General features: G+C 32.0%; 1 protein-coding gene and 1 pseudogene across 4 annotated transcripts; one reads left to right on the forward strand and one right to left on the reverse strand.

Moving 5' to 3' along the window:
- Nucleotides 1-9,770: 9,770 nt before the first annotated feature.
- Nucleotides 9,771-11,944, forward strand: LOC142552633 (uncharacterized). Of its 4 annotated transcripts, none has more exons than XM_075662347.1 (7): nucleotides 9,773-9,914; nucleotides 10,084-10,182; nucleotides 10,465-10,494; nucleotides 10,690-10,791; nucleotides 11,053-11,160; nucleotides 11,523-11,577; nucleotides 11,695-11,944. In XM_075662347.1, exons 1-7 carry the CDS (start codon nucleotides 9,907-9,909, stop codon nucleotides 11,743-11,745), a joined length of 453 nt encoding a protein of 150 aa, XP_075518462.1. In that variant the 5' UTR covers nucleotides 9,773-9,906; the 3' UTR covers nucleotides 11,746-11,944. The 4 variants fall into 4 exon arrangements, with proteins under 4 accessions (XP_075518466.1, XP_075518462.1, XP_075518463.1 ...); XM_075662348.1 differs by having other exon boundaries at nucleotides 9,791-9,997; XM_075662349.1 differs by having other exon boundaries at nucleotides 9,840-9,865.
- LOC142552632 (putative protein S-acyltransferase 22) lies at nucleotides 11,701-15,900 on the reverse strand (annotated as a pseudogene).
- Between the last annotated feature and the right edge of the window lie 11,886 nt (nucleotides 15,901-27,786).

The raw sequence follows: 27,786 nt of genomic DNA on the forward strand, positions 1-27,786 counted from the left end.
CAATCACGAATCGGTAACAGATTATGGTTCTGAAACCCGTCGACTCGACGGGTCCACACTACAACAAAAACGACGCCTTTTTAAAACTGTTGTAACTGAGGGTGTTGTTAAAAGTCCGTTCAACGACAACGGTTTATATTTTTGGTAGGTAAAATTTGCGAAGGATTTTGAAAAACCGTCGCTAATAAAACTAGCGACAGTTTTGAATACAAACCGTCGCTAATTAGCGACGGTTTATTAAACCGTCACTAACGGTTAGCAAACAGGTCAGTCGCTAAAATCAACACGATTAGCAAACAAGATTGTCGCTAATTTTAGCAACGGTCTTTAATCAAGATTTTCGTCGCTAATTTGTTCCGAAAAATAAAAAAAAATCTTTTAATAATTTAATAAATCTAAAAGAAAATAACAATCGAAACTAAAATCGTGTAAGAGAAAAAATTTTAAATGTTGTAAAGTAGTAAAATATGACGGTTTTTGGTTCAATCGTCGCTAATTTAAAATTAGCGACAGTTTTCATAAAACCGTCGCGAAATGTAGCGACGATTTTAAAGCTGTCGCTAAATATAGCAGCGGTTTTAGAAAAACTGTCGCATGTTTTAATTATGCGACGGTTTGGCTTTAAACCGTCGCTTAATGTAGCGATGATTTATACAGAACTGTCGCTAAATTTAGTGACGGGTGTTGTAAAACTGTCGCTAATTTTAACCATGCGACTGGTTTTACTTAAAACCGCCGCTAATTTTAAATTAACGACAGTTTTCATAAACCGTCGCTAAATATAACGACGATTTTCAAAAATTCGTCGCTAAATATGGCAACGTTTTCCAAAACCGTTGTTGTTTGTCCAAAAACACGCTAATAGACAACGGTTCATAGAACCGTTGTCATTGACTCTAAAAAAATGCTCAAAGACAACGGTTTTATAGACCGTTGTCATTGACCTAAAAAACTGTTGTCTTTGACCCCCAAAAGACAACGGTTTTCGCTAAATTTCTTGTAGCGTCATCCGGATGGTTAGTATTTTTCCAAATGTTTTATTTAAAAAAAATAAATGAAAAATGACCATAAATTCTACCTTGATTTTTTAATTTTGATTTTTTATAAGGTGAAATTTTTTTATATTCATATTAGATTATATATGAATCAGTGCAATAATTTGTTGATTAAACATGCATGCAATACCGGTAGCAATAAAGACATGGGGATCATGGATTTGAGGTTGGTGGGGTAATGGCTGATGCAATCACACCGTGTGCATTGGTCATATACATATATAGACATTAACTATATGTGGGCGTAACGAGTTATTGCATAGCAGAAAGGATGCTAATATATATATATATATATATATATATATATATATATATATATAGTTACCTTGAATTATAATTTTATTCCTCGATAAAAAAAAAGGTATGTGGTAATTAACCAACGTGCTCGAATTACACAAGAAAAATAAGATCTTATTTATATCCCACTAATCACAGATGAGATTATTATTAATTAAAAAAACAAATGAATTATCGTCAAATACTAGTGCAAGAAAATAAATATACGACTTATATATTATATACAAGCCAGCAAGTATATATATATACACAATCGCTATCCTTTATTTAATCAAGACCTCACATTATTAGTAATCTCACTTCGTATATATTTAAATCCGCAGGACCTGTTTGTATAAAAAGTATTACAACGTGTTTCACAACATTGCAATTTTCACAAAATATTAAATAATGAAAAATCAACCTCAAATTTATCCTTTAATATAGCAAATATCAATTTAAATCGATACTATTTAAACTTATGAAAATCCTCCATCATCCATTAATATAAGCCAAATTAACTGATTTAATTGATGAACGGGAACGAGCCAAAATTAATATTTGAACTATATCACGCACAAATCTTTACTAATTATTTCCTTCTTTTTTTCTTTTTTTTTTACCAAAACAAAAAAGCACGACTCATTTGTCAACTAATAATAATGGTAATAATAACGAGGATTGAACCACAATATTTATGGAGAATGTGATAGCTTTAACTATATGTGGGAGAGTATAGCGACACGAGGATGAAACACACACAGGCACTCCTTTTTTTATTATTTCATGATTTGTTGGAATATCATATTTCTTTCATCCAAACGGAATAACCTATTCCTCAACATTTCTACTTTACTTCCAAAACTACTCTTTATTTTTTTTTAGGAAAAATTCATTTTCTATCATGTGTTTTTTATTAAAAAAATTGATAATCAATACTGTCAAAATTAGACACACGTCATCTATCTTTTAAGTTTTATTAATATTAATTTTAATCAATAAATTTTTTCATATATATATACACACACAGCACTGCATACATACCAAGTCAAAATCATGTCAATGTCACATTAATATAGCGTTGAAAAAAAATGACAAATTAATTCAAATAATAATAATAATAACAATAATAATAATAATAATAGAGGCCAAAAGATCAAATTTTCACAAATTGTCAACATATTGTAGTGTAATCATACATCACACTATACTAATTATTATTATAGCTTTAATTAATTTTTAAAATTAGAACGACACATTCATTATACACCATATACGGATTTCAAAATATGGTGGATTGGACAGTAAAAATTTAAATATTTTTAATGTTTTTGCTTTGGCTATATTTTGTATAATATGAAGATATATTTTAAAATTTAGTAACACTTTTATTTGAAAAAATATTTTTAAAAATTTAATCTATTTAGATACATGATAATATCATATATAATAATGAACTTTTTAAATAAATTCACAGAAGAGTAAATTAAAAAAATGGAAATATATATGAAATTATTCATTCATATAATTCAGCTATACAATTTTAATTTTACTTTAATAAATATCGCTTAATTTTTCTATTTTTTTAATTTTATTCAAGATATTAATGTAAACATATACTTAAATTAGATCAACACAAATACATACAAAGTATAAGATTAGATTGAGTAAATATATAAATTAAGATAACCACACAGATATAAAAAGAGCACAAATGCTAGATTATCTAAAACTCATATAAATTTTTGTATAAAAATTTAGCACAATGACTAAAATTCCTAAAATACAAAACTGTATATCATATACATTATATTTATTTATGTATATATTTTTTCAAATTTAATTCTTTTTATGTTGAGGTGTTGATTTGACAACGGGCTATTGGTGATGTTACATATTATTACACTACAAAAAAAACGGGTGGATTTTTAATAAACTGTCGCTCAAACAGCGACGGCGGTTTGTCACAAACCGTCGCTTTAGTAGCAACGATTTTTGATGAAACAGTCGTCTAGTAAACATAGCGACAGTTTATTCACAACCGTCGCCATATTAGCGACGGTTAATCAACTACCGTCGCTAATATAGCGACTCTTTTTAAACAACCGTCGCTATTTTGCGACTATTCGAACAAACCCGTCGCCATTTTGTGCGACGGGTTTTTTGACTGTCGCCTTTGGCGACGTTTATAATAATGTCCGTCGCCATATTAGGCGACGGTTTTTTACCCGTTTCCATGTGCGACGGTATAAAAGTAGACCGTCGCAACATTTGACGACAGCTTTTTTAAATTGTCGCTTTTTGCGACGGTTTTAACAACCGTTTCCCATAGCGATGGTTTGGACAAACTGTCGCCAATCTCTAATAGCGACAGTTTTAAATAAACGGTCGCTACGGGCGACGGTTTAAATCAAAACCGTCGCCAATAGCGACCGTTTTTTTACAAACCGTCACTATGAATTTTTTCATTCGCCAATTAGTGATCGTTCGTTGACATGCGGGTGTCAGTCAGTCGTCTGAGTCCTAGCAAATGGCAGACATGCGACATACTCTAGACTCATCGTTACGTCGTAATGATAAGCTTTGCGAAAGGATGCAGGCTACAGAGGCGGAGAACGCCATGCTGAGAGATCGCATCCCGGTCATCGTATCCACGTTTTTCTTAGTTTTTTTTACGACATTTGTACCAAACACTTGTATTATTATTTGTAGAATTAGTAATATGTAAGATTACATTTCTCAAATGTTGTTGTTAATATTTTTTCAATTAGGACAAAATAAATAAAGCGACTGTTTTAGTCAAAACCGTCGTTGAATATAGCGACAGTTCACAATAACTGTCGTGAAATTAGCGACAGCAGTTATCAACCGTCGCTAGGAGCGACGAATTTTGTCTTACTGTCGCTAATCGTCGCTACTGGCCACGATTTTTGCAAACACCGTCGCTATGGTTCTATATATACCGAGGTTCGCGAACATTATTTTTCAACATTTTTGCCTTTTTTTCTCTTGTAGTAGCGAAAATCTATCGATTTTTTCAAAGTTTCGGTTTTGTTTATTTTGTACTAACATTTTTTCGTATTAATTTCGTAGATTTGCTCGTCGGTGTGATCTTCCAACGTTCCGTAGATCTGCATATCTTCGCGCACGTCAGGTTTTTAAATGTTTTCTTTATAAAAAAATTTATTTTATTTTTTTGCGTAGTATTTTTATTTATGAAATTTTGCGTAGTATTTTGTTTAATAACCGTCGCTTCATCATTATCTACGGTTTTTTAAAAAATAACGTCGCTTATTATAGCGACGATTTTAGACAAAACCGTCGCTTATTATAGCGATGGTTTTAGAGAAAACCGTCGCTTATTATAGCTACGGTTTTTTACAATATCGTCGCTTATTATAGCGACGGGTTTTTACAATATCGTCGTTTATTATAGCGACGGTTTCTGACTAAACCGTCGCTTCTTATAGCGACGGTTTCTGACTAAACCGTCGCTACAGGAAGCGACGATCTTCTTAAAGAAACAGTCGCTATATTAACGACGGTTCTTGATAAACTGTCGCTATAGAAGGCGACGCGGCCTCCCGTGACGGACCTATAAACCGTCGTTAAAACCGTCGCTAACCTCTTTTTTTTTTTTGTAGTGTTAAATGTCCAACTCTATATTAGCGCTGAATAATACACTATTAAAACTTAATTTTGAGAATATAGGTATCAATTTAGGTATGTCACAAGATTTTGATATCAATTTAAGCCGAACCAAACCCAATTTAAGTAAGTCTTAATGACGGTCAAAGACTAATTGAATATGATTCGGTTGGACAATTAAATTGTTGATCAATAGAAGCAACGATCATGCAAAAACCAAAAGGGGATTGATTGATTATTCATGGATTCCATGCGAAGACAGAGGCCGGTGCACCCTAGCTAGCTCGGTCGGGCTTGCTGGATTTTGGATCTTGAAACTGGAATTTGTGGGCTAGCTACTGTTCGACTGGTCTAGGCCCTTGTACATGTATGTCGACGAATTCTCTATAAAGAGATAATTTACTGCTTATCTTGGGCTTATTTATTATTTTGGCCTAAATTTCCGTCGAAATGATCAAATTAAGATCAATTACCATTATCTTAATGATATGATTTAAACTAAAAAAAAGCCAAATAATGTGCGAAACGTCACATTGCTGTTTTTAAAAAAATATAAATACTCCATTTTATATCTGAAGGGAGGTTAAATCAAAACTTCATATAACAAAATATTATACCAACTTTATACATCTGAATGGAGGTGAAACCATCACGTTCAAAGAATATGTCGAACACAAGACTTTTTTATATATACATATATGTGAGTGTGAGTGTGAGTGTGAGTGATCCTTGGCGTTAAGCACAAAACTCTTAGGTATTGTTTGGTGTGCATGATAAAGGGTTATTGATTTTTAATCTTTTATTTATCATGTGTTTGGTGTGCATGATTAAAATTGTGATAGGCCCGTTCAGCCCGCACCCGGGCAGCACTGTATGCATTATTATCCTTTTGTTGATGGTTATATAATCTTTTGGGGGAGAAGGGATGATGATTGATTAATTTAAATTTTTCTTTGATACCCTAAAGTTTAAAATAATTATAAATTTAACAAATTTAATAATATTTAAATATAATTTTTAATTTGACTAATATTATATATAATTTAATTATTATTTATCATATTTTGATTATTATTATATATTTTTTAACCGTATAATTGTTTTAACCATTATATAATATTCCAAATTTTATTAATATTTTAATTATCACAATAAATACATATTTATGTTATTATCAAATTTTTATTATTTTTTATAATATTAATCGATTTTTTTAGTTGTTTACGGAAATTGAAATTAATGAACATTTAATAATTAATATAATATTTTAATTTTATTTATGATTTTTTTAAATAAATTAATTTCAAAAATTTTATTTATTTATTCAATCATTTTAACAATATATTAAAATCATGTCAAACATAATATCATTTACTTAACTTATCATACGAACCAAACGATAAGCAAGTTAAAATCATGTCAAACATAATATCATTTACTTATCTTATCATACAAATTAAACGATGCCTCAAAGTACTGTTTCATTTTCAAATATATATTTATTTTCTTAAAAATGATCCAGCTTCATATAGTTTTCAACTTTTCGTAATTAATAATGTATTTGAAGACGTATCATGGTAATTAAGGTGATAAATCCGGAAGAGAGGCAGATGGAAATTTATTGAATATGAGGATTCCTCTAGCCTTGGTATTGTTATTGTTGTTGATGGTTAGCGTTGATCAGATCATATGTTTCGTCAAAGTTTTAATTTTTGATGCGCCGTCCGAATGCCCGCTCGGTAATCCCTACTTTGGAGAACGACAAAGAAATGGATCCGATCACACACACTTTTAAATAGACAAAATTTTATAAAATATGTAATTTAGTGGGGTGTATTTAATTCAGAGTTTTGATGATTTTTAATGACTTGTTCAAATGATAGATTTTTATGGATTTGATAGATTTTTATTGATTTTTACTGAATCTTACAGATTTATAAATAGATTTATGTGGATTCGTTTAGACTTTTTTGCAAGATTTTAATGGACTTTTGTGAATTTTGTTTTTATAGAAATTTATAAATTTTGTACTTAATTATAACATATTATTTTTTATTAATTTCTTTGAACCAATAATTAATTGGCATATATAATATATTAAGTTTGAAATAGTTTTTCAATATTTATATTAATAAATAAATTTAATTATTTAAAAGTTAAATCATTTAATCTTTACATGTGTATATATGTGGGTTTGTATGCATGTTTGTAAATTTTTAAAATACATCAATTGATTAATCTGTAACCTTGTTTTTGAATTGATAATATACATGTGAAAAGAATACTATTTAACATTGTGTGGATGTAATTTTGTATAAAAATATCATAGCTTACATATTAGTTGAAAATGCTAAAAAGAATTTAAAAAATCACGGTTTTGCGAGATTATTCAATTATTATACTATGATCATAGTATGAGGGCGGTTGAGCAAGTTAGCCCCCATCGTCTAGTGGTTTAAGATAATTAAGCGACATTTTTTTGGAACATCTTTTATTATTATTGAATATTACATTAATTTGCATAAATTATAAATTATAAATCACAAAATCAACTCTAAAATTCAACATTTCCTATGATATTAAAATAAATAATTATTAAATATACAATTAGTCAAAAAATGAAAAATTTGAAAAGGAAAGATGAAAATATTTGTGGGGACCCGGACGCTAATCAAGTTCATAATCGTCATTCGGATAATTCAATCAATTAAAATAAACAGGGTCTAATTTTTTTTTTAAAATGCGGAACGTAATGAGATTCAATCTAATATACATATCAGTATTAAAGTACAAGTCTTGTACTATATATACAATCATTCAACTAAGGTTCAACAACTAACTATCAAGTGTTCAAACCCTATCTACAGCAACATCAAAGTCTGTGGTCTCCACTCTAATCATGATCTCTCGTCATCTCCTTGACCGTGATCCTGTCCCACCTATTGTCATGCACACATACAAACACGACAACAGCCGGATAATTCCGGTGAGAATATAATCCCAGTATAAATCAACGGACATACAATCATATAATCAATATAAAGCATGAAGCAGATATATACCAAAATCTGAAACATAATTAATGTCAAACTATCAATCATACTCGTGACTCCACGATTCAGACTAGACTCAATCCTAGTCTAGGGATCCCGGTTTTCAGATGTTGGTATTCCTATATCGACCAACAGTAATAGAATAAACTCCGATTCTATCCACGTCGATATAACCAAACATCTAGTGTCTTGACCTATCCGTCACAGACTGTGGCACTATCGTCAATACACTATCTTGTGACATTGTGCAATGTGTCAGTGGCGATCCCACCACTATCAGGCACTTCTGTCACAAGATCGCTCGTCTAATACTCGTCTAATACATGCTTCCTATAAATCAATAGAACAACATATAAAATCAAATCAATGCATATAACAACAATAAGTATGTGATTTAGGGAAACTCAAGTATGTCCTACTTGAGTCGATCTCCCAATACCACATTGACTTATACCTTTCATTCGTAGTCTCGGTCTGAATAACTGGAAGTTCTGAATTCAAGACTGCACCTGTAGATCTGAAATGACATATCGAGAATCATAATATCAATATTCCATTCCCAAGTCAATACAGAATCTGATCAGTCTGAATTTAATTCAAATCAACGACATAACGGCACAATCTCAATATCTCCGTCAACACAATATCATCATATATCAATTACAAATCATAACCCATATATGATACAATCCATAATCAATCAATAATCCAAATCTGTCTGATTTTCAATCGATATAATCAAAAAATCATAACAATTCCATAATAAATCCGTTCTTCGGTCTGACTTCGACTCTACGATGTCTAACATGTCAAGAACATCATATATGAATTGTATCAAATTCCTACAACATCATATTTTCAAATGATAACAGAACTCAATAAAACTTACGTCCAGCAGTAGCTGTCGATACGAGGATCGCTACACCGTGTCCGGATTTAAATTCTGATAACCGGTTCTCGTACAATAAAATTTCTAAAGAAAAGAAATCTTAAAGATTCTCTGGAGGAATTCTCGATCTTCGTTGCTGAAATTCTGAATTCAATTGACACTTTACCTAATATATATATATATATATATATACATATATATCTCAAATGCATGCGTGACAAGTGTCCCCTCAAATTTCCATATTTGCACTTTAGTCCCTCAACTTTTCACTATTTGCAAATCGGCCCTCATAATTTTTTTTTTTAATTCAATTTCAATCCTCCACATTCCAAAATCATAAATTAAATAATCTCGGATTAAAATGATAAAATCTCGGGTCTTACAATATTTATAGAGATACACTTCAAAAATTTGAGAGATTGATGGAAATAGATGAGAGGAAAGAAGATAAGAAGAGAGGTGATGTGAAGTGACAGAGAAAGAAATAAATAGCTTGTGTATGAGTTAGAAGATTTAAAAATCCATCCAAATCTTTGGTTGAACCAAATACAATTTTTAACAATATATAGTTGTACCTTAGGCTTTAATATTTGTATGTTAATGAATTCCATGAAGTTATTAAAAGTCTATTGAAAATTTGAATACCTATAGACTTTTATAGAGTTTTTAAAAGTCAATGTTGAATACCACTTACTTTTTAAAACTCTATGAAAGTCTATTTTGAATACCACTAGATTTATATACACTATGTAAAAGTCTTAATTGAATACATCTAACTTATAAAATTTACAAAAGTCATTAAAAGCCAATAAATCTAATGCACCCCCCTTAATATGTTTGGTGATTTTGAAATTTTCCTTTTTTTCTTAATTTTTTAGTTTTAACGCACACGACTTTAACTTGAACCTAATCAAGACATGGTTTGAACCTTATCAAGGGAGAAGGTATCCTGATTATAAGCTCTGTGCTCTAGATATTCGGCGAAATGCTCCAGTAAGAAAGTGCTTCTAGTTTTCTTGCACAAACCAAATATGTACTCGGCCAACTTAAAATCTGAGCAACAACAATTGTTATGAGTGAAGCTTTCAGTTTTGCTTTTGTTTGTTTTGATTGCAAATAAACTGTTTTACCAGTGGTGTAATGTAAACGAATTATGTAACAGGGTTGGTATGGATAGGGCACGACAAAAGAAAGTGCAGAAGTACGAGGAGTTTGTTGATCGGCGACTGAAACCTGATCTTCTTCGAGCTATGGCGGAGCGGTAACTTTCCCTTGCCTTTTAGTTCAGCCCTTTTTTGTTAGCTTGCCTTTAGGACTTCGTTCTCACTGTTTTTCTGTTAAGTATTTAAAAAATGTTGATTTCTTATAATTTTTTAATTCTCAAACTAATTTTCTGGCGAACCCCATCCTCTGTTGTTGCTAGCTTTTTTCCAACTCATTATGGGTCTTGCTATGAGAATTTAATGGTTTGTGTTTAGCTGTTTCATCAACAATGAGTACAAAATTTATTTGAGCGGCCTTATTGTTTCCATTTACATTGCAGGGACAAGGTGTTTGAGCAACAGAAGATTTTGTATCCATCCAAGTTTTCTTTTGTTCTGTCTAGTGTTGGTTTATATCTTGAAATCATCACAAAAAAGTCATTTGCCACCAAATTAAAATGTTTTTTTTTGGGTGTAATGCATATTTTTCAAGGGTGTTGTAATTTTGGGTGGAAAGATTATGGAGTCATTTTTGCTTTAAATTTACTTAACTTTTGTCCTCATAGCTCTGATCTGAAAAGAAACATCGAGAACCTGGAGAAGAACAGTGTGACCAGTCTTAGGACAATGGTCAACCTTGGTTCTGAAGTTTATATGCAAGCTGATGTGTATGTCTTTGTACCCTTTCCTTTTTTTGTTTTGGGTGATGGCTATACATGAGGAGATGGCCTTTTGAAACACCATACGTAGGATAAGTGCGCTAATGTTCATGATAGATTCTATTTCTTGGTATAATTGCTAGTAAGATGTCTAAATGTGGTTTTGATTTTTGAAATTGTAGAATGTTGATTTTGGCTGTTGGAGTAAAATTAATCTGGTATTTATGTGATTTCCGTTGAACATTATCTGAATGGATAGTTTGAATGCAGGCCAGATACGAGTCATATATTTGTAGATGTTGGACTTGGATTTCATGTGGAGTTTACCAGATCTGAAGCTCTCAATTTTATTGGTACCAAGGAAGAACAGATATTGAGGTATTTATCTCCACTAGAGAATATTAAAATAGTCTGTACCCTAGTTAAGTGGAACAAAGTTACTTTTTGTGAGTAATAATAAAGCAACAAATGATTAGGAAATGCATTATTTAGATTACTTTCTCAATTCCTTGTTTTAATTTTGAATGGCCACCTGTCCAGCAACATGCCATGATGCATCTGAGTATATCAAAGTTGGATAGAACATGACTTTGTAAAAACATTGTAGATTGTTCTTTTGTACGGCCTCTTTCTTGATTCATAAAATATTTTGCTTCCATTCGAGAGTTTCGGGTCTTGAAAGTAAGCAAGCTGATATTTTTTTATTATGCTCTACTAAACTAAAGACGCATTTCTGGCAGGCGAATTGATGAGTACACTCGCTTAATTGCATCGATTAAAGCTCAGATTAAGATGGTATGTATGCAACCGCCCTTCGGTATAAAATTTCCTGCTTCAGTTCCACGTTTCTCCAATTTGGATGAACAATGTGAGCACTGTTGAGTTTTGCTATAATTCATTGATTTCATACAGGTCTGCGAAGGAATTAGAGAGATCCTCCAGCTTCCGGTGAGTGAGTTATAGCATCAATTGAAATGAAAAATGGCTCCCTTAATCGAGTTTGGCATGCACAATACCATGCAACTTTACTGGCAAAATATTTTACCAATCCAGAATCCAAACATGTACTAGATCAACCTATCATTTATACCTCTGATCGTTGAGGAACATGTGATGAAATCAGAGCTCAATTTTGTTTTATTCTATGAATGACATTTTTCCATTTTGTTGTTGGCTCGTCGGTTTTGAATTTATCAAATGTGTTTTTACTGTGATAAATCAAATATGGTGTGCGATATTTTCTTCTTTGTAGATGGAAAAGTAGTTCGTCGTTTCTTCTTAGAAAAAACCCCAATTGCAAGAAACAAATAATAATACCAAGGAACTCGATTTCTTGAGATAGCAGAAGAAAAGGTAATGACAAGGGACCTAAAAATTACACATTTGCACTAGATTCTCCACGGACCAGAGCTTTCCACTTTGCTAGTGGGCAAAGAAATTATTAATGGAGTGCTGTAGCTAGACAAAATTCCCCATGCAGGCATCTGTACAAAAACCTTGTCCAAAAGTTAAATCATAATTTTTAACGCCGAAAGGCAACTGATAAAGGAATATCAGAGAAATAATTATCTGACCTCAACAACAAATGAAAAAATCTCTGCATTCTGTGCCATTGCCATGAGCATGACAGATTTAACATATTCTGATTTTATGGTTTAGCAATGTAAGATGTGGCAACCCTTTCTTGTTCAGAGGCAAATAGGAGACTACTCCAGTTGACCCATGTATAATTCTCGTCGAAATTTGGTCGCTATCTTCTCCACCAGATGCATCATATCCACCGCTGGTCGATCTTGAGAATGGAATTTCATTCTGATTATCCATTATCAAATCACCTGATAGGCTAATAATTTGCCTTTCCTTTTGGGATGCTGATGAGGCACCCTGAAAAGGATGGATATAAGGAGAATCTGAGCTACTGTCGGGGGATGAAGCAACAATTTTTGTCAAGTCTGGCATAGCTTGTCCCGTTCTGAAGGCACTTCGAGCTTCATGCTGAAGAATTGTCAAACTTGTTGATGTCTCAGGGATTAGATTTCTACTGCTTTTAGCTTCTTCACTTGAAATTTTGGAAAGAGGTCGAAGAGGCATCTCTGAAGGCAGGCGGATTCGCTTGCTACCAACTGTCTTTCTATTACTATCTAGCCTTGGGGCTATACGACCACTACTTCCAAAACTAGTGTCTGTGTCGATGGCATTAGACGCTCCGTTCCTCATTACACGCCGTAGAGTCATGGACTTTTTCCTTGCCTCTGCAGCGGCCTTGGACACATCCTCGGCATTCAAACGGGCTAAAGTCCATGTACTGATCTTTACTGCCCCAGGATTCTTTCTCTTACTTGGCTCCTCTACCATGATTTTTTTTCCTAGTGAACTGACAGATCTCGTGTCTGGAGGGACTACATCGAACTACATAATAACATGTCATGAACCAGGCCTAAATTTAGTAACGTGTATTAGGTAGAAAATGACGAGTTTGACATAAGCAGGAGCTCAAAAGGGTGATAACCAACGCTAACATGGTACCTAGGACCCCAATGGTAACATTTTGAAAACTTTGCATTTACCCGATCTTCTAGAAAGAGGCGGGGAGGAGTACACCATGCTGCTCGATGGAAATTGTTAAAGGAGTTTGTGCTGCTAAAACCAGTAATAGAACTAACAGTAGACATCTGAGGGCTATGCTGGCCTTCAGAAGCTTCTTGTTCTTGTTCTCTTAATGCAATAATGTAATCATAAGTGCTAATTCCCTGCCGATCCAACCACAATAATTGTCAGCAAAAAGAATTGAGTTTTCCTGTGAATTTCATCACACCTTAGTATTGCTAGCAAAAGCTTAATCGAACAGAAAAAATCAAAAGAGACATGAGACCTTTTTTATCAAAAGAATGTGAAAGAAGAACAGCTGAGCAATTGGCAGGGTAGCAATCATGGCCAATATGGTGCAGACTGCCTGTATTATGTAAAGAAACAGAATTTCAACTTGTTCTTCTAATATATCAGCGAAGTGTGAATTAATAGTAATTGACTCCTACGCCTATATTCATTATTATGTCCTTTAGGGCAAGCATACTTTTATGACAATTGCCGAACATTCATTCAATTTATAAGAGGATGCAACACCAATTTGCCAGAAGATTTGAAATGGAAAAACACTCACCACGACTATAACAAAAGGAACCACACTGAAACTGCTTCCTAACTTGGTGCTGATGTCTGCGAATAATTTCTCTCTCTCAAGAAAACAACATATCAATACGAGGATTCCAGTAGACCACTGAAGTATAAACTGCAATCTCAAGTTCAATACGTAAAGATTACCAATCTTCAATGAAACAAAAACAGTCTGAGCACCTTACTGATTTAGAAAGTGCACAGGAGTTGAGTAGTTTAAAAGAGTTGAATTTACGAAAATATTGTGAAGGATTATGAAACCAATAAAATTGACAAAATTATTTTAACTGAAACATAACGTAAAAAAGCATAACATAGTGTAAAATGGTGATAGATACATAATTTTCTTCATAATACTGTCAAAATTACAGCGTAAAAAACAACAAAAATTACAGCAGAAACAATATAAGTATGCAATGTTCAGACTTAGTGAATAATTGTGAAATCAAATCGATTCCAGAGCATACCACCTTCACAGATATCAGCAAAACAACTTTGCACATTCACCTGCTCATAAAGGTGGTGAACACCTTAACACAGTGGCGAACAGAGCAGAGTAATCTTTGAGAATGTAATAATAAAATGGTGATATGCAGCAAATATAAAGCAATAGAACATAGAGACTAATGTGGAAAACTCTTGATGGTTAAACAGACATGGGCAGAGGTAAAAACTATCTATATCGAAAAATAAGTACAAGAGAAGAGAGTGACGAGTCAGTTAACAACTATATGTAAAACCCTAATTCAATGTATACAAATATATGTGCGAAAAAAATAACAAAGGTCCTGCCACCCCCGCAATCCTATTGGGGTTGGTGATAGGTTATGGGATTAGCTGATACGCTGCCATCGCAAACCCCCAAAATTTTCCATGATTAAAAATGCATCACGTGTGTTGCAAGATGGATTTTTTGAGGAAACTCAAACGAATTCGAGTCACAAACTCTAACAGATACTGTGAAGAAATTTTACACTGTTTTCTGGGATGTGGGAACAAGAATATTAAAAAATTTCTGTGCAACTCCAACTCTCTTGTGTGGATCTTTTTGCTTGGAATAAATTAGCCGTTATATGTTTAAATGTTGCCTTAACTTTAAATTTTGATTCACAACTCCAACTCCAACTCCTTGGGCATTTTTACTCAATAGTTTTGCATTCTTTGTATAAAATTGTGTGAAGTAGAACTCATATTTAAAGAATACCAACAAAGTATAAAAATCCAACCCTATACAGCTTTCAGCATTAATTTTCAAATAGGATATAACACAAGTTGTTATAAGTAGCAGAGTATAAACACAAATACTTAACCAACGCTCACCTTTGTTGAGTAAAACTTCAGCAATCTTCAAATTGCCACTACTAGCAGCAGAGTGCAGAGGAGCCCAGCCTTCTTCTTCAGAACTGTTTACAACGGATGCAGTCCACCACCTACTTCATTCACAAATACAAATTACACTCGGACACCAAAAATAAATTTTAAAAAAAGGGAATAATCTAATCTCAATATAAACTATAAAAGAACAAGAACCTAATGTACCATGAGCTCGAAATCTAGTAACTTAGCCAGAGGGAAGCTAATTACATCGAGGAATACGTGAATCGATCTTCAGTCACTCCTTAACACAGCAATAACGACATAAAATAACATAAAAAGCTAATGAAATTGTTGAAATTTTGAAGAAACCAATAAAAACTGAATAAGAATTGCAACTGAATTAAATTTTGTACATCAAGTTGCGAGCTTGAAACGGCTACTCCGTCTTCATTGCGGGGGGGTACGACTCTAAGGAGTTGTTCTTGAGCAAGTAATTTGAAAAGCGAGGAATCGCCGGATTCCGCAGCTTTAAACAGCTCTTCCTTTTTGAAATGCTTAGCTGAATCGCCGTCGATTTCCATAGCTGGAGGTGCCAACAACGGCATCCGGTGGGCAATTGTGTGTTGTGCGCGTTTTTAGGTTGGGCTTGGTTTCTAGCTTAAATCCCCGGCCCATCAAATAGCATTACAAAAAGCCCAATCACGACTCTTTGAGCTTAACATAGTATGTTTTTCTATATAACAAATTTGTCAATTTTTTTATTTTTTTTTTGACAACAAATTTGTCAATTTTTAAAATTCATTATTTGAATATTATAATTTAATCTTTCACTATGTTTTATAATTACAATATTATTTTAATTTAAATATAAATCAAATTAATTAATAAAAAAAATCGTATAAGCACGCAATGCGCTCCTAGGCTCACTAGTTGTCGTAATAACTTTGGGTTACTTAATTTTAATTAATAATAATTCAACAAATAAATATACCGATCTATCGGACAATTTTTTAAAGAAATTTTAATAAAGGAAACCCCGGACACTTATAATATTGATAAAAATAAATAAAAATATATATGAAATAAATTAATAGTAATACTGTTAAAATTTTTAAATATTATTATAATTAAAAACAAAAATAATGAATAATAATATTATCAAAATTAGGGATGAACAAAATTTTGATTAAACCGAATGACTAACAATACCGATTTAATTCAAAAAGTAGGTTTGATTAATTTAAAAATCTGATTTTTATTTTTTAAAAAACCAAATAAATCAGTTTATTTGGTCTGATTTCGATTATTTTTTTAAAAATTTGTTAATCTAATAAATCGAGCAACTACATAAAATTTGATATTTTCATATTATATTTTTTAAATTAAATTCTAATACATTTAAATTTTTTCTAAAAATTAATCCAAGTTAATAAATATTTATTAAATAATTTAATTAATTAAAATAAAGATTTAACTATTTATAAAATAATAGAAATCAAAAAATAATATATATTTTTAATGACTGTGATACAATAATTAAACTTGTAAAAAATAAACTACGTCGTACATATATACTTAGCATTTGGCCATCCTGTTGTCAAAAACCCTTGAATCAAAAAGCAAAAAGTCGGTTTCCAAAACATTTAATTAATGAATTATTATTATTATTATTATAACTATTAGTCAATCATTTTCTGAATAAATGAATGTATTTGGACTGCCAAAACGAACCATAAATTGAGCTGCTTCAAACTCATCATAGCGTAAGTGGACCGTTTCCATATTTGTGGTTGGAATAAATATACGTACGCCCGAACCCATTTTTACCGAGTAATTATCATGGTGCATTTAGTTTTTCTCGATTATTATTTTAAAAAAAAAATCGAGAGAAAAAAGAAAAACAATAATCGATAGTTAAATTTTTCGAAACTTGTAATATGATATCATCCAACTTCCATCCACATTCATATGTAGGTATTGGAATTCTCATCTGTATTTCGGAATATAACCAAATATCCTCTGCCGACACTGTTATATATTAAAGTTTTAATTACTTGATAAACTCTTCACGGGTCGGAAGAATGTGATTTGACACTTTGGTGGTTGTCATACGTAATAAATACAATAAATATAATTCAGCCGACATCCACTGTCGAGCGTCGACCCCTACCACTTGATCAGTCCAATGAAGTGCTATTCCAATGAGTAATTTTAGCTGGATTTTTTTTTTCCCAAAATGAAAATTCACGTTATTTTGTAACATTGTTTCAACTTCAAGAATATATATTTATCAATATACGAGGTATAGCTCTTTTGATAAATGTTCATTTTTTAAAATAATATATATTTACTCAATTAATCCAAATAAAAGAAAAAACGGATAAAATCAAATGACACGATCATTATATCCAGACACGAATCAAATCATATATATATATATATAAAGAAAAAAACACATAAAAATCAAATATTACGACACGATCATTATATCCAAACGCGAATCAATTACACACACATATATGAGATAATTAGCACTTCAATAGTATATATATATAATTAGCACTTCAATAGCGATTTAGATCATTTTTATATAAAAAAATTAAATCTCCAATTTAATTTGCATTGATATGTATCATATACTAAAACGATTATTAATCTACTATGCAAGAAGCATTCAGTGCAACAGACAATCTTTATTGCGTTTTTTTAACAACTTTTGAAGTGGATTCATGAACTAACATGACATCAAAAATTTCCATAAGCCATTAAAATTCCAAGCTATTTGATGCCCCCAAAATATTCCACCGCGCTTGAGTTTTCATCTCGAGGGCCTTAAACGTAACCCGTCGAGCACGACTTGTCCGAGTTCGATACCATCTATAAACGAGCTCAGCCGTTCTTCTTGAACACATCGGTCGAGCACCAAGCCCAGCCGCACCCCTGAGGACCGAGCCTTGATGCTCGGTCGAGCTCTGTCACCAGTGTAGGGCTCGGCCGAGCACCAGGGTAGTGCTCGGCCGAGCATTAGAGGCCGAGCCCTAGTGTTCGGCCGAGCACTAGTGGCCGAGCACCAGGGTAGGTCTCGGCCAAGCCCCTGTGGCCGAGCCCTGGTGCCCGACCGAGCCCTAGCGCTCGTCCGAGCTCGGGTAGCTGAATCACACGTATCCGAGCCCAATCAACGCTCAGAGCAGGGTTCTGTAAAGCACAGATGCTTGTGACATGAATCTCAGGCCCGAGTTTGTTCCTATCCTAAGAACTTTGTCACATGTCAAAAGCGTGAATAATCTTTAAATAGGCTAGAATCTCGCCGTATGATTAGATGTGACGAGGAATCCGGCCCGGACTGGTAGTGATGGGAGAAGAATTTAATTTTATAAGGAAATTTACCTAAAATAGACTTCGGCACGGTATGGGAAGAAGTTCTCTCAACCACTATAAATACCCATATATGTTTCATGGTTAAAGGGATCAAGATATTAACTTCCACCTATCACATCTTTCCATTTCTCTGTTCCTAAATCCGATCAAAAGGTCGAAGTGGTCGTGTCGGAAAAATTTTCGACACCTCCCAGTACCCATTAGTCTGTATAAACCGGTGGTGCTCCATCCGCTCCGATTCAAACATTGTTGATCTGAAGCTCAAGCTCACCAGACCGGACCCAGGGAAAAGTTGGTATCATCACTATTTTAGCTATTCTAGTTAATATTGAGACGGTCTCACGAATTTTTATCTGTGAGACATGTCAATCTTACCAATATTCACAATAAAAAATAATACTCTTAGCATAAAAAATAATAATTTTTCATGAATGACCCAAATAGGAGATCCGTCTCGATCGTCTCACACAAATTTTTGCTTTAATTATTTTTCCACATATTTCTCTTATTATTATTGAGATGAGATAAAATAGTATTCTCTTTTATATCTAAATTTATACGAGATATTTATTTAATTTCATTTTCTTCCTGTTTGTTAATGCCATAGTATCTTAATACTGATCAATAAAATCCAATAGATTTGTAAGGCCAATGCGACGCGTTATCTACACTCACAAAACTCAGTTGAAATAACAAAAAATATCCATGGCCCTCTCTATATATATGTATCACTGGTTTCTTCTCATTCTCAAAGCATACTTGAAGCTTCTATATATAATTTCTTTCTCCACTTTCGATATACTAATTAATTCCTCTTTTGCTTTTCAATGGATTTTTTCTCCATACCTAAGAAAACCGATCAAGCCAATCCAACTTCTGATGATCAGGAGCCAGACTCCTCAAGCTATGCCACTGAAACCACCGCAGCCACTGACACCTATTCAAGTGGCGATGTTATCAAAGAAGCTGATGCAAGTGACGAGTATGAAAAGCAAGGTTCCTATGGGGATGACACGACAGAGGGTTACTCAGACAAGCCGTCAGGTGGTGGTGATGCAGTAGGAACTTACGCAAGTGACGTGTATGATCAGTCTGGAGGGGGTTATGGGGACGATACGGAGGAGGGCTACTCTAAGAAGCCGTCATACGGCGGTGACACCACTGTAATTGATGAGTATGAGCAGCCCGAAGGGGGGTATGGAGAGGATAAGCCGTCTTACGGTGGCGCCGCTACTGAAACTGATGAGAATCAGAAGCTCGAAGCGGGGTATGGGGAGGATACGGAGGAGAGCTTCTCCAAGAAGCCGACATATGGCGGCTCGACCGCTGGAACCGATGACTATGAGAAGCCGGAAGGTGGATATGGGGAGGAGGCAGCTGAAGACTTATCAGGAACAAAAACTCATAACTACGGAAAGTATACGTCGACGGATAAGTACGAGTGAGAAGGTGGAGACAACGAATTTCATAAAAATGGCTGGGGATTTCAGAAACAAAGACATATGCATATATATATAATTCATATAAAGAAAAAGGAAAAAAGAAAAAAAAATGGATTTCGTAATTAATGGTTTATGCATGGTTCTATTTTGCAAGTTTGTGTATTGCCGTGCGTGTGTAAATTTGAATTTATTTTTATCTTTTAATTTGTATATCGACGTTTTGTTGTACCGATAAATAAAATTATTATTGGAGTGTCACAGATTAATTTATTTAAGGTTTGATTTACAATTAATGTTATTAATGTTTTAAACTTAATTCAAACTGTGCCCACATCGTCATTTAATTCCATAACCCTAATGAAGGTTGGTGAAGTCAAATTCCCAAAAATAACTTTCATTTAAAATATATTAAATAATTATTTAGGGAAGTTGAGATTTTAAAATCTCCAAATATATATAATTATCAATTAGTTTGTCGTTCTCTTTGTCAAAATTTCTAGATTCGCCAATAATAAATTGTTTAAAGTAAGGCAAAAATATACACTCTCACTCCCTATATTTTACCACTAAAACAACTTTGGTGATGAGAATATGTCAACCATGTCGCACAATGTCTCGTGATGAAAGTGAGATATGGTTAAAGAGTGTTGCTAAACTTGGTCTGAATACATATGTTTGGCCAAACAAGTCTTTCTTCAGCGATTTGGTTCAAACTAACAGCAAACAAAATATTAATGCTGTGCTTAAGTTTAAGGAAAAATATTGTTGTGCTTCAGTTGGAAGTAATTCACGGTCTCATCTTTAATTAAGGTATACTACTCGCTGTTTATTCCATGCGAATGTAAAGAATTGTCACTAGCTCATACACAACTGCAAGTTTTGCGTCTTCCGTTTATCTAGGATTCAAAAGCACGAACAATATCAGCTGGAAGTTTCCCAGTAGATCTGATTTTATTTGCTGTCTCTTTCACTTTGAACTCCTCATATCTGCGAGTCTCCTCTGCTTGTGCTTCAGCTCCTCTTGCAATCCCTTCTATTCTTGTCATCGAATGTCAGTATCTCTGCATGGCAGTCCCTTCGATGTTGGCCATCATCTTCTCATACCTGAAACAACTTGCATTATATGCAGATGCAGGTCTAATACGTAGTTACTCTAAGTTCTTTCGTAATTGTTCACTCGCACCGACACAGGTGAGCGTGCAATATTTTTCCTTCAAATTAGAAATAATTTATGCCTTTCCTTGATGCTAACCATCTCGGCCTTTTCACAAGAATCTGCCTAGCATCCCCAGGTCCCAGTTTTATTGCTTTATTTATTCTGTTCTCAACAGGTTGAGTCATGGACGATCCTATAGGTGGATGATCAGGTATTGGCAATGAGCCCTCAGGCTTTTTCCAGTATGTCATACCCAAATTTTTATCTGAAAATGATGGTGGCCTTGCTATGGACGGGGCACGGTCAGCAGCGTTCTCTAATGCTGGATTTTCAGGTTTGTCAGTAATATCTCCAAAACCGTTGTTTTGAACGTTTATGACAACAGTTTCATGCACCGTTGTCTATCTCCAAAACCGTTGTCTTTGAACGTTTATGACAACAGTTTCATGAACCATTGTCTATTAGCGTGTTTTTTTGGACAATCGACAAAATCGTTGTCGATTAGCATGAGTTTAGAATAAAACACAACGGTATTTAGTGACGGTTTTCCTACAACCGTCGCTAATGTTAGCGACAGTTATAGCTAAATCGTGGCTAATTTCAAATTAGCGAACGTTAGCAACAGAATCAAGTAAAACCGTCGCTAATTTGAAATTAGCGACGATTTAGCTATAACCGTCGCTAATTTCAAAAATTCGATACCGCTTAAAATTCCCTCCATTTTCTTTCACCACTCCCTGCAAATTCGCTCCATTTTCTTCCACTTCACTTCACAACACTTAAAATTTTTCTTACTTACACGATTTTACTAATTCACAACACTTAAAATTTTTATATTTTACACGATTTTATCACTTCACGACACTTAAATTTTTTTATCTCTTACACGATTGTACCAATTTACAACACAAATTTTTTAGATTATTAATTTTTTTTATTTTTCCTAAATATTAGCGACGAAATTCATGTATAAACAGTCACAAAGTAGCGACGGTTTTTCACATGAATGCCGTCGCTACCATAAACCGTCGCTAAGTTTAGCGACGGTGTAACAAACAGTCGCTAATTAGCAACGGTTTATATATGCATTCCGTCGCCAATATCATTTGCGACGGTTTTGAACAACCGTCGTAAATTGTAGCTACGACAACGGTTTTTGAGCGAACCATTTAACAACAATGGCTTTAACAACAGTTTTAAAAGGGTTACGATTTCAACAACAGTAAAAAACCGTTGTCTTTGAGCGAACCATTTTTCTTGTACTGGATGCTTTCTCTGGGATCCTTTTATCTCTGAAATTTGTCTTCCTCTGCATGCATAATTTGTCTCTTGATGTTAGAAAGACAGAAAAATAGTAAGAAGTTGTAGCCTAGAGGTAGGTCAGAATCACGATCTTACCATATAATTTTAGTGAACTTTTGAGTGGTTCGGGCACAATTTCAGCAACTTCTGCTTCGTTACTCAACGAGGTCAAGGGCTTATCAGGGTCATATGTTGTCCCTTTATGCTCCTTAGTTCTTGAATCATCAAGTGCATGAACAGCAAAATCTGCTACTGCAATTGCTGCGGAATAATCAGCAGTAATCCCCGCTCATTTGTCTAGCAAAAGATCCCCCAACCCAGCTCCGGGTCCTTTTCTTCTCTGCAGCACATAGCACCAAGTTATGTTCATCAATATTTCATGCATGATCCATTTAGAATTATTACTTTCTTTGAAACATGCAGGATAACTTGTGCATATATATTATACTAGAAATAATGTACGTGCGTTGCACGTTAGAAAGTAATTAGAATTTGAAATAAAATTTGTTAACTCAACAAAAGATAATGATAATAATATTGTAAATTTTGACAATTCGTGTTAATTACTATATGTAACTAATTTGAAAAAAACACATTTTTTTAATTTTAAAAAAAAAAATTGGACTACTAAAATTTTTCTAATATCTTTTTTATTATATTGTTTTCTTTTGTCATTTATCATATTCTCTCAATAATGCATATATTTTATTACAATTTTTTTGACAGTCAATGATATGTAATTTTTTATTTACAATGTTGTTTGATTATTATCTTCTTTCATGTAAATTGACAACAATTTCCACTGAATGTTTTTACTTTCCTAGTCAACTTTAATTTATTAGTCACTTATAATTGATAACATATAAACTACACATTATTATTAGGGGTGAGCAAAATTCGGATAGACTAAATTAACCGACCGAACCGAGTCAATTCGGAAATTCGATTATAAATTTAAAAAAATTCATTTATATCGGTTATGGTTTTCAAAATTTTGAAATCGGCTAACCGAATTAACTGATATAATAAATACTATTATTTAATAAATTTTTATTATTTATCAATTTTAATATATTTTTTAATTTTAAAATCAGACCTAATTCTAAAGAAAAATTTGTGATGTATGTGATTTTATTTTTTTATGCATTTGTGTAGACTGTAGTGTTCAAAAAAATTACATATATAATTAAAGATTAATCACATTTTTTTAAAAAAATAATCGATTAATTCAGACACCAACCGAATTAACCGATTTTAATTCGATTCGGTTTTCATCGGTTATGAAAAATAATTCGGTTGGTTCGGTTATTGCTAAATATTTCGGTTTGGAACGGTTGTAACTAATTTAGTTCGGTCACCGACCGAACCGACCGTATGCTCACCCCTAATTAGTATAACAATATATCATCATATAAAAATTATTGATGGATTGATTCAAAAAAATATTGATTAAATGTTATCATTTATTTGTAATTTATAATAATAATATTTTTGACAATAAATCATCTTTTTACTGACTCTTATGACACTTAATTATTTTAATATTTCATATTAACTCATAAGTATAATTAGCACAATCAAATTACTAATGTCATATTGGTATTATCTCAAGAAAAATAATATATTTAATTTTTCTAATTGTTTAAATATCTTAACATGATCATTTGTGTACCCTTATCTTGAGAAAAATTTATTCCATTTATAAAGTTTGAACGGTAAATATAACTTTATACTATACATTTAATTTGGAAACTGAATTCATTGTATGACAAACACTTCTTCCAATTCTATTTTTTTGTGTAACCCAAAAGAGTTTGTAGGACCGAGCGCTTGCCGCTTGACCAAAAGCTGTAGCTAGTAGTATTGGTGCAACTCAAATCTTTTAAACCGCACATCAACTCAAGCACCAATGTTCGATCGCTCCACCAAGCAGGGACAATTATTGCACCCAACAATCTCCCTCCCAATAATCGCACTCCTTGCCGCAATCAATGAGAATCGAACCCGTGACCTTGGCTCTGATACCAATTATAGGACCGAACGCTTGCCGCTTTACCAAAAGCTATAGCTAGTGGTAATGGTGCAACTCAAATCTTTTAAACCGCACAACAACTCAAGCACCACGATTAGATCTCTCCACCAAGCAGGGACAATTATTACACCAACAGAGTTAATATTTTTTCTCTTTTATCTTCTCAAACTCATTGTAAAAAGTTATTAAAAAATATTTATATCTAGAAAAATATATTTTTTTCGTGTCTATATATTTTGTTATATGTAAACATATATTCTACTTCATTGTCTTAATTGTCATATATCTTTACTATATAATTTGTGTACATTGAAGATGAATAAGTTCATTTTGTAATTTTTAGTTACCTAGACTTAGGTTGATATATTAATATGTAATATACATAGATATAAGAATTATCAAATTCAATTTATTCACAATGATTTTTCATAACAAAGACCAACTTAAAATAATAAAAATTAGGATTCATAATTATTTTAATTATGATATAAAAATAATACGTGGAAACTTTTTTGACATTTTAATTGTAAAATATAGTGATAAATGCATGTATGTGCACTATTTCATTATGACAATTATAACTTTATTTAAATATCTTATTTCTCTTTCAAGAATCAAAATTTGTTTATTTCTTATTTTGATTATCGACAAATCCAATATTTCATTTAAATATTTTTGTTAATAATATTTACATGAGTTTTATTGTATATTATTTAATAAGAAAGGGAAAAATTATAATTCAATATATAATAATATTTGAAAACTGCAGAATGCTTATAAATTTAAAAATCGAGTAACATGTAAGGGATCAATTCAAAATTAAAAGTTGATGCAACATGTTTCTTCTAGCTTTACAATCGAATAATGTAGGATCGAGCGTTTGTCGCTTTACCAAAAGCTATAACTGATGGTAACTATGCAAGTCAAATCTTTAAATCATACAACAACTCAAGCGCCTACCCATGGTGGACAATTATTGTACAAGACAATCTATCTCCTAATAATTGCACCAATTTCAATAAATGAAAATCAAAGTCGCGATCTTGGCTTTGATACCAATTATAGGCTCAAGCGTTTACCGTTTTATCAAAACATATAGATTATGGTAACAGTGCAAATCAAATATTTTAAATAGTACAACAGCTCAAGCGCAACATTTCAATTACTCTAACCAACTTGATCAATTATTGTACCCAACAAATAAGTTTATGCAATTTTACTATATCATATGAATTTATAAGACATTTGAATAGAATATATACTTGATATTCTACATAAGCAGTAGAGAAAAAAAATAATTTTTCATCTATTTGAAAATTTATATTTTAAAATAAAAGAAAAATAAGAAAAATATATATGTATATATAGCATGTTTGACAAAATCTCGAAACCCAAATTGAAAGTTAAACTAATACATTCATATTCATCATTAAATTATACTATTTAATTTTAATAGATCAATTAACATGTTTATCCATTAAAAATATTGAAAGAATTGTTTATACAATTTAATAAAAAAGTTAAAGTACATCATTTTCTGATTCCAAATAACGATCACATTATTATTACGTTACAATGATAAATAAATTATTATTTTTAGTTTATCATCATAGTCTTTACCTCAATATACACATTTTCGAATGTAGAATGTTAAATTTAAAATTGACATAAGATAATTATAGTATTAATTCTAACATTTTTTTTATTCTTCTCAATATATTACTTTTTCTTTCTCCAAATATATTAATTTATTTATTATTGTATATAAAGTATAATAATTATTTGGTTAATTTATAAATATAAACCGCAAAAATATTTCGGTTGCAAAAAAAATTAATTTAAACACATAAATTCTAGTAAACTGTCACATGAGCACATAAAAAAAATAATAAGATACCAAAGAAAATTCATAATTTGATAATGAGTTATTTCTAAACTTTAATTAATTTAATTTACATAATTAAAAGATAAATAAAAAATTAGATCATTGGATTAAAAATAACATATTATAATGTGGATAGACATAAAAAACAAATAATAATTTACATAATGAAAAGATATCATTAGATAAAAATAACATATTATAATGTTAATTTACATAATGAAAAGATAAATAAAAAATCTAAATTATTGGATTAAAAATAACATATTGTAATGTGGATAGGCATAAAAAACAAATAATAATTTACATAATGAAAAGATATCATTGGATAAAAATAACATATTATAATGTGGATAGACATAAAAAATTAAATACTACTAATCACACTTATTTAAAATATAAATAAGGAGAAAGAAAAGACACATTAAAGTAAGCAATTAACAAAATATAATATATTTAAAATATAAATAAAAAAAAGAAAAGACACATTAAAGTAAGCAATTAATATTAAGTAAACAATTAATAAGGTTATAAATGAAAATTCAAGTATAAAGTCACATATTTATATATATAATAGATAATAGATTATTAAACTTGAGGATGATTGGTCCCAAAATCCAATTTTCAGTTTCACGTTAAATACTGGAATACCTCTGAAGGATTGTGGATTTCCCAAGTAAGATGTTTCGGTCTCTTGTGATGCTGCTCTCTTCTTTGTTAATCCATTTTTTAACACCGGGAGATCTTGCGCTAGAAAGAGACAGTGGTGATGCCGAATTAGTTTATGAAGACAATATAGTAGAGTTACCTTGTTTGCTTGCTCAAACTCTCCAATCTTTGCGAAGGGACATTTTTACTGATCTTTGTTTAGATGAACAAGTTAGGTTATTCCCATGCTTTGTTGGGTTCTTTGAAGGAGAAACAGGTTTAAATAGATTACGTAGTTAGGTTTTTAATGAGTGGACTGCTGTCAAAGTTTTGGAAGCAAGCAACATGGAATCTGTGCTTTGGATGCGAGGATCGGTTTTGAATCTTTAAACCCTTGATGAAAAAGCATCCTTTTCTTCTAGCTTTTGGTCACTTTTCGATGGAAAAGTTTATCAATCTTTTTTTCACATTTACTTACTACACAAGAGTTGGTTTCATTTGAAAGCTAGTGGATTTAAGACTTATAGCTATAAAAAAGTATTAAAATTTATCCCGTCCTTTTGTATTTTGTAGCTACATCAAAAACAAAGAACATCCAAAGATAATTTAGGAGAGAAGAATTGACGGGCGGAAAAAGTTCAATATAATCTCATATGCCACAATTTTGCATAAA

This window comes from Primulina tabacum, chromosome 8 (assembly GCF_025594145.1).
Source record: "Primulina tabacum isolate GXHZ01 chromosome 8, ASM2559414v2, whole genome shotgun sequence".
Taxonomy (NCBI): Eukaryota; Viridiplantae; Streptophyta; class Magnoliopsida; order Lamiales; family Gesneriaceae; genus Primulina; species Primulina tabacum.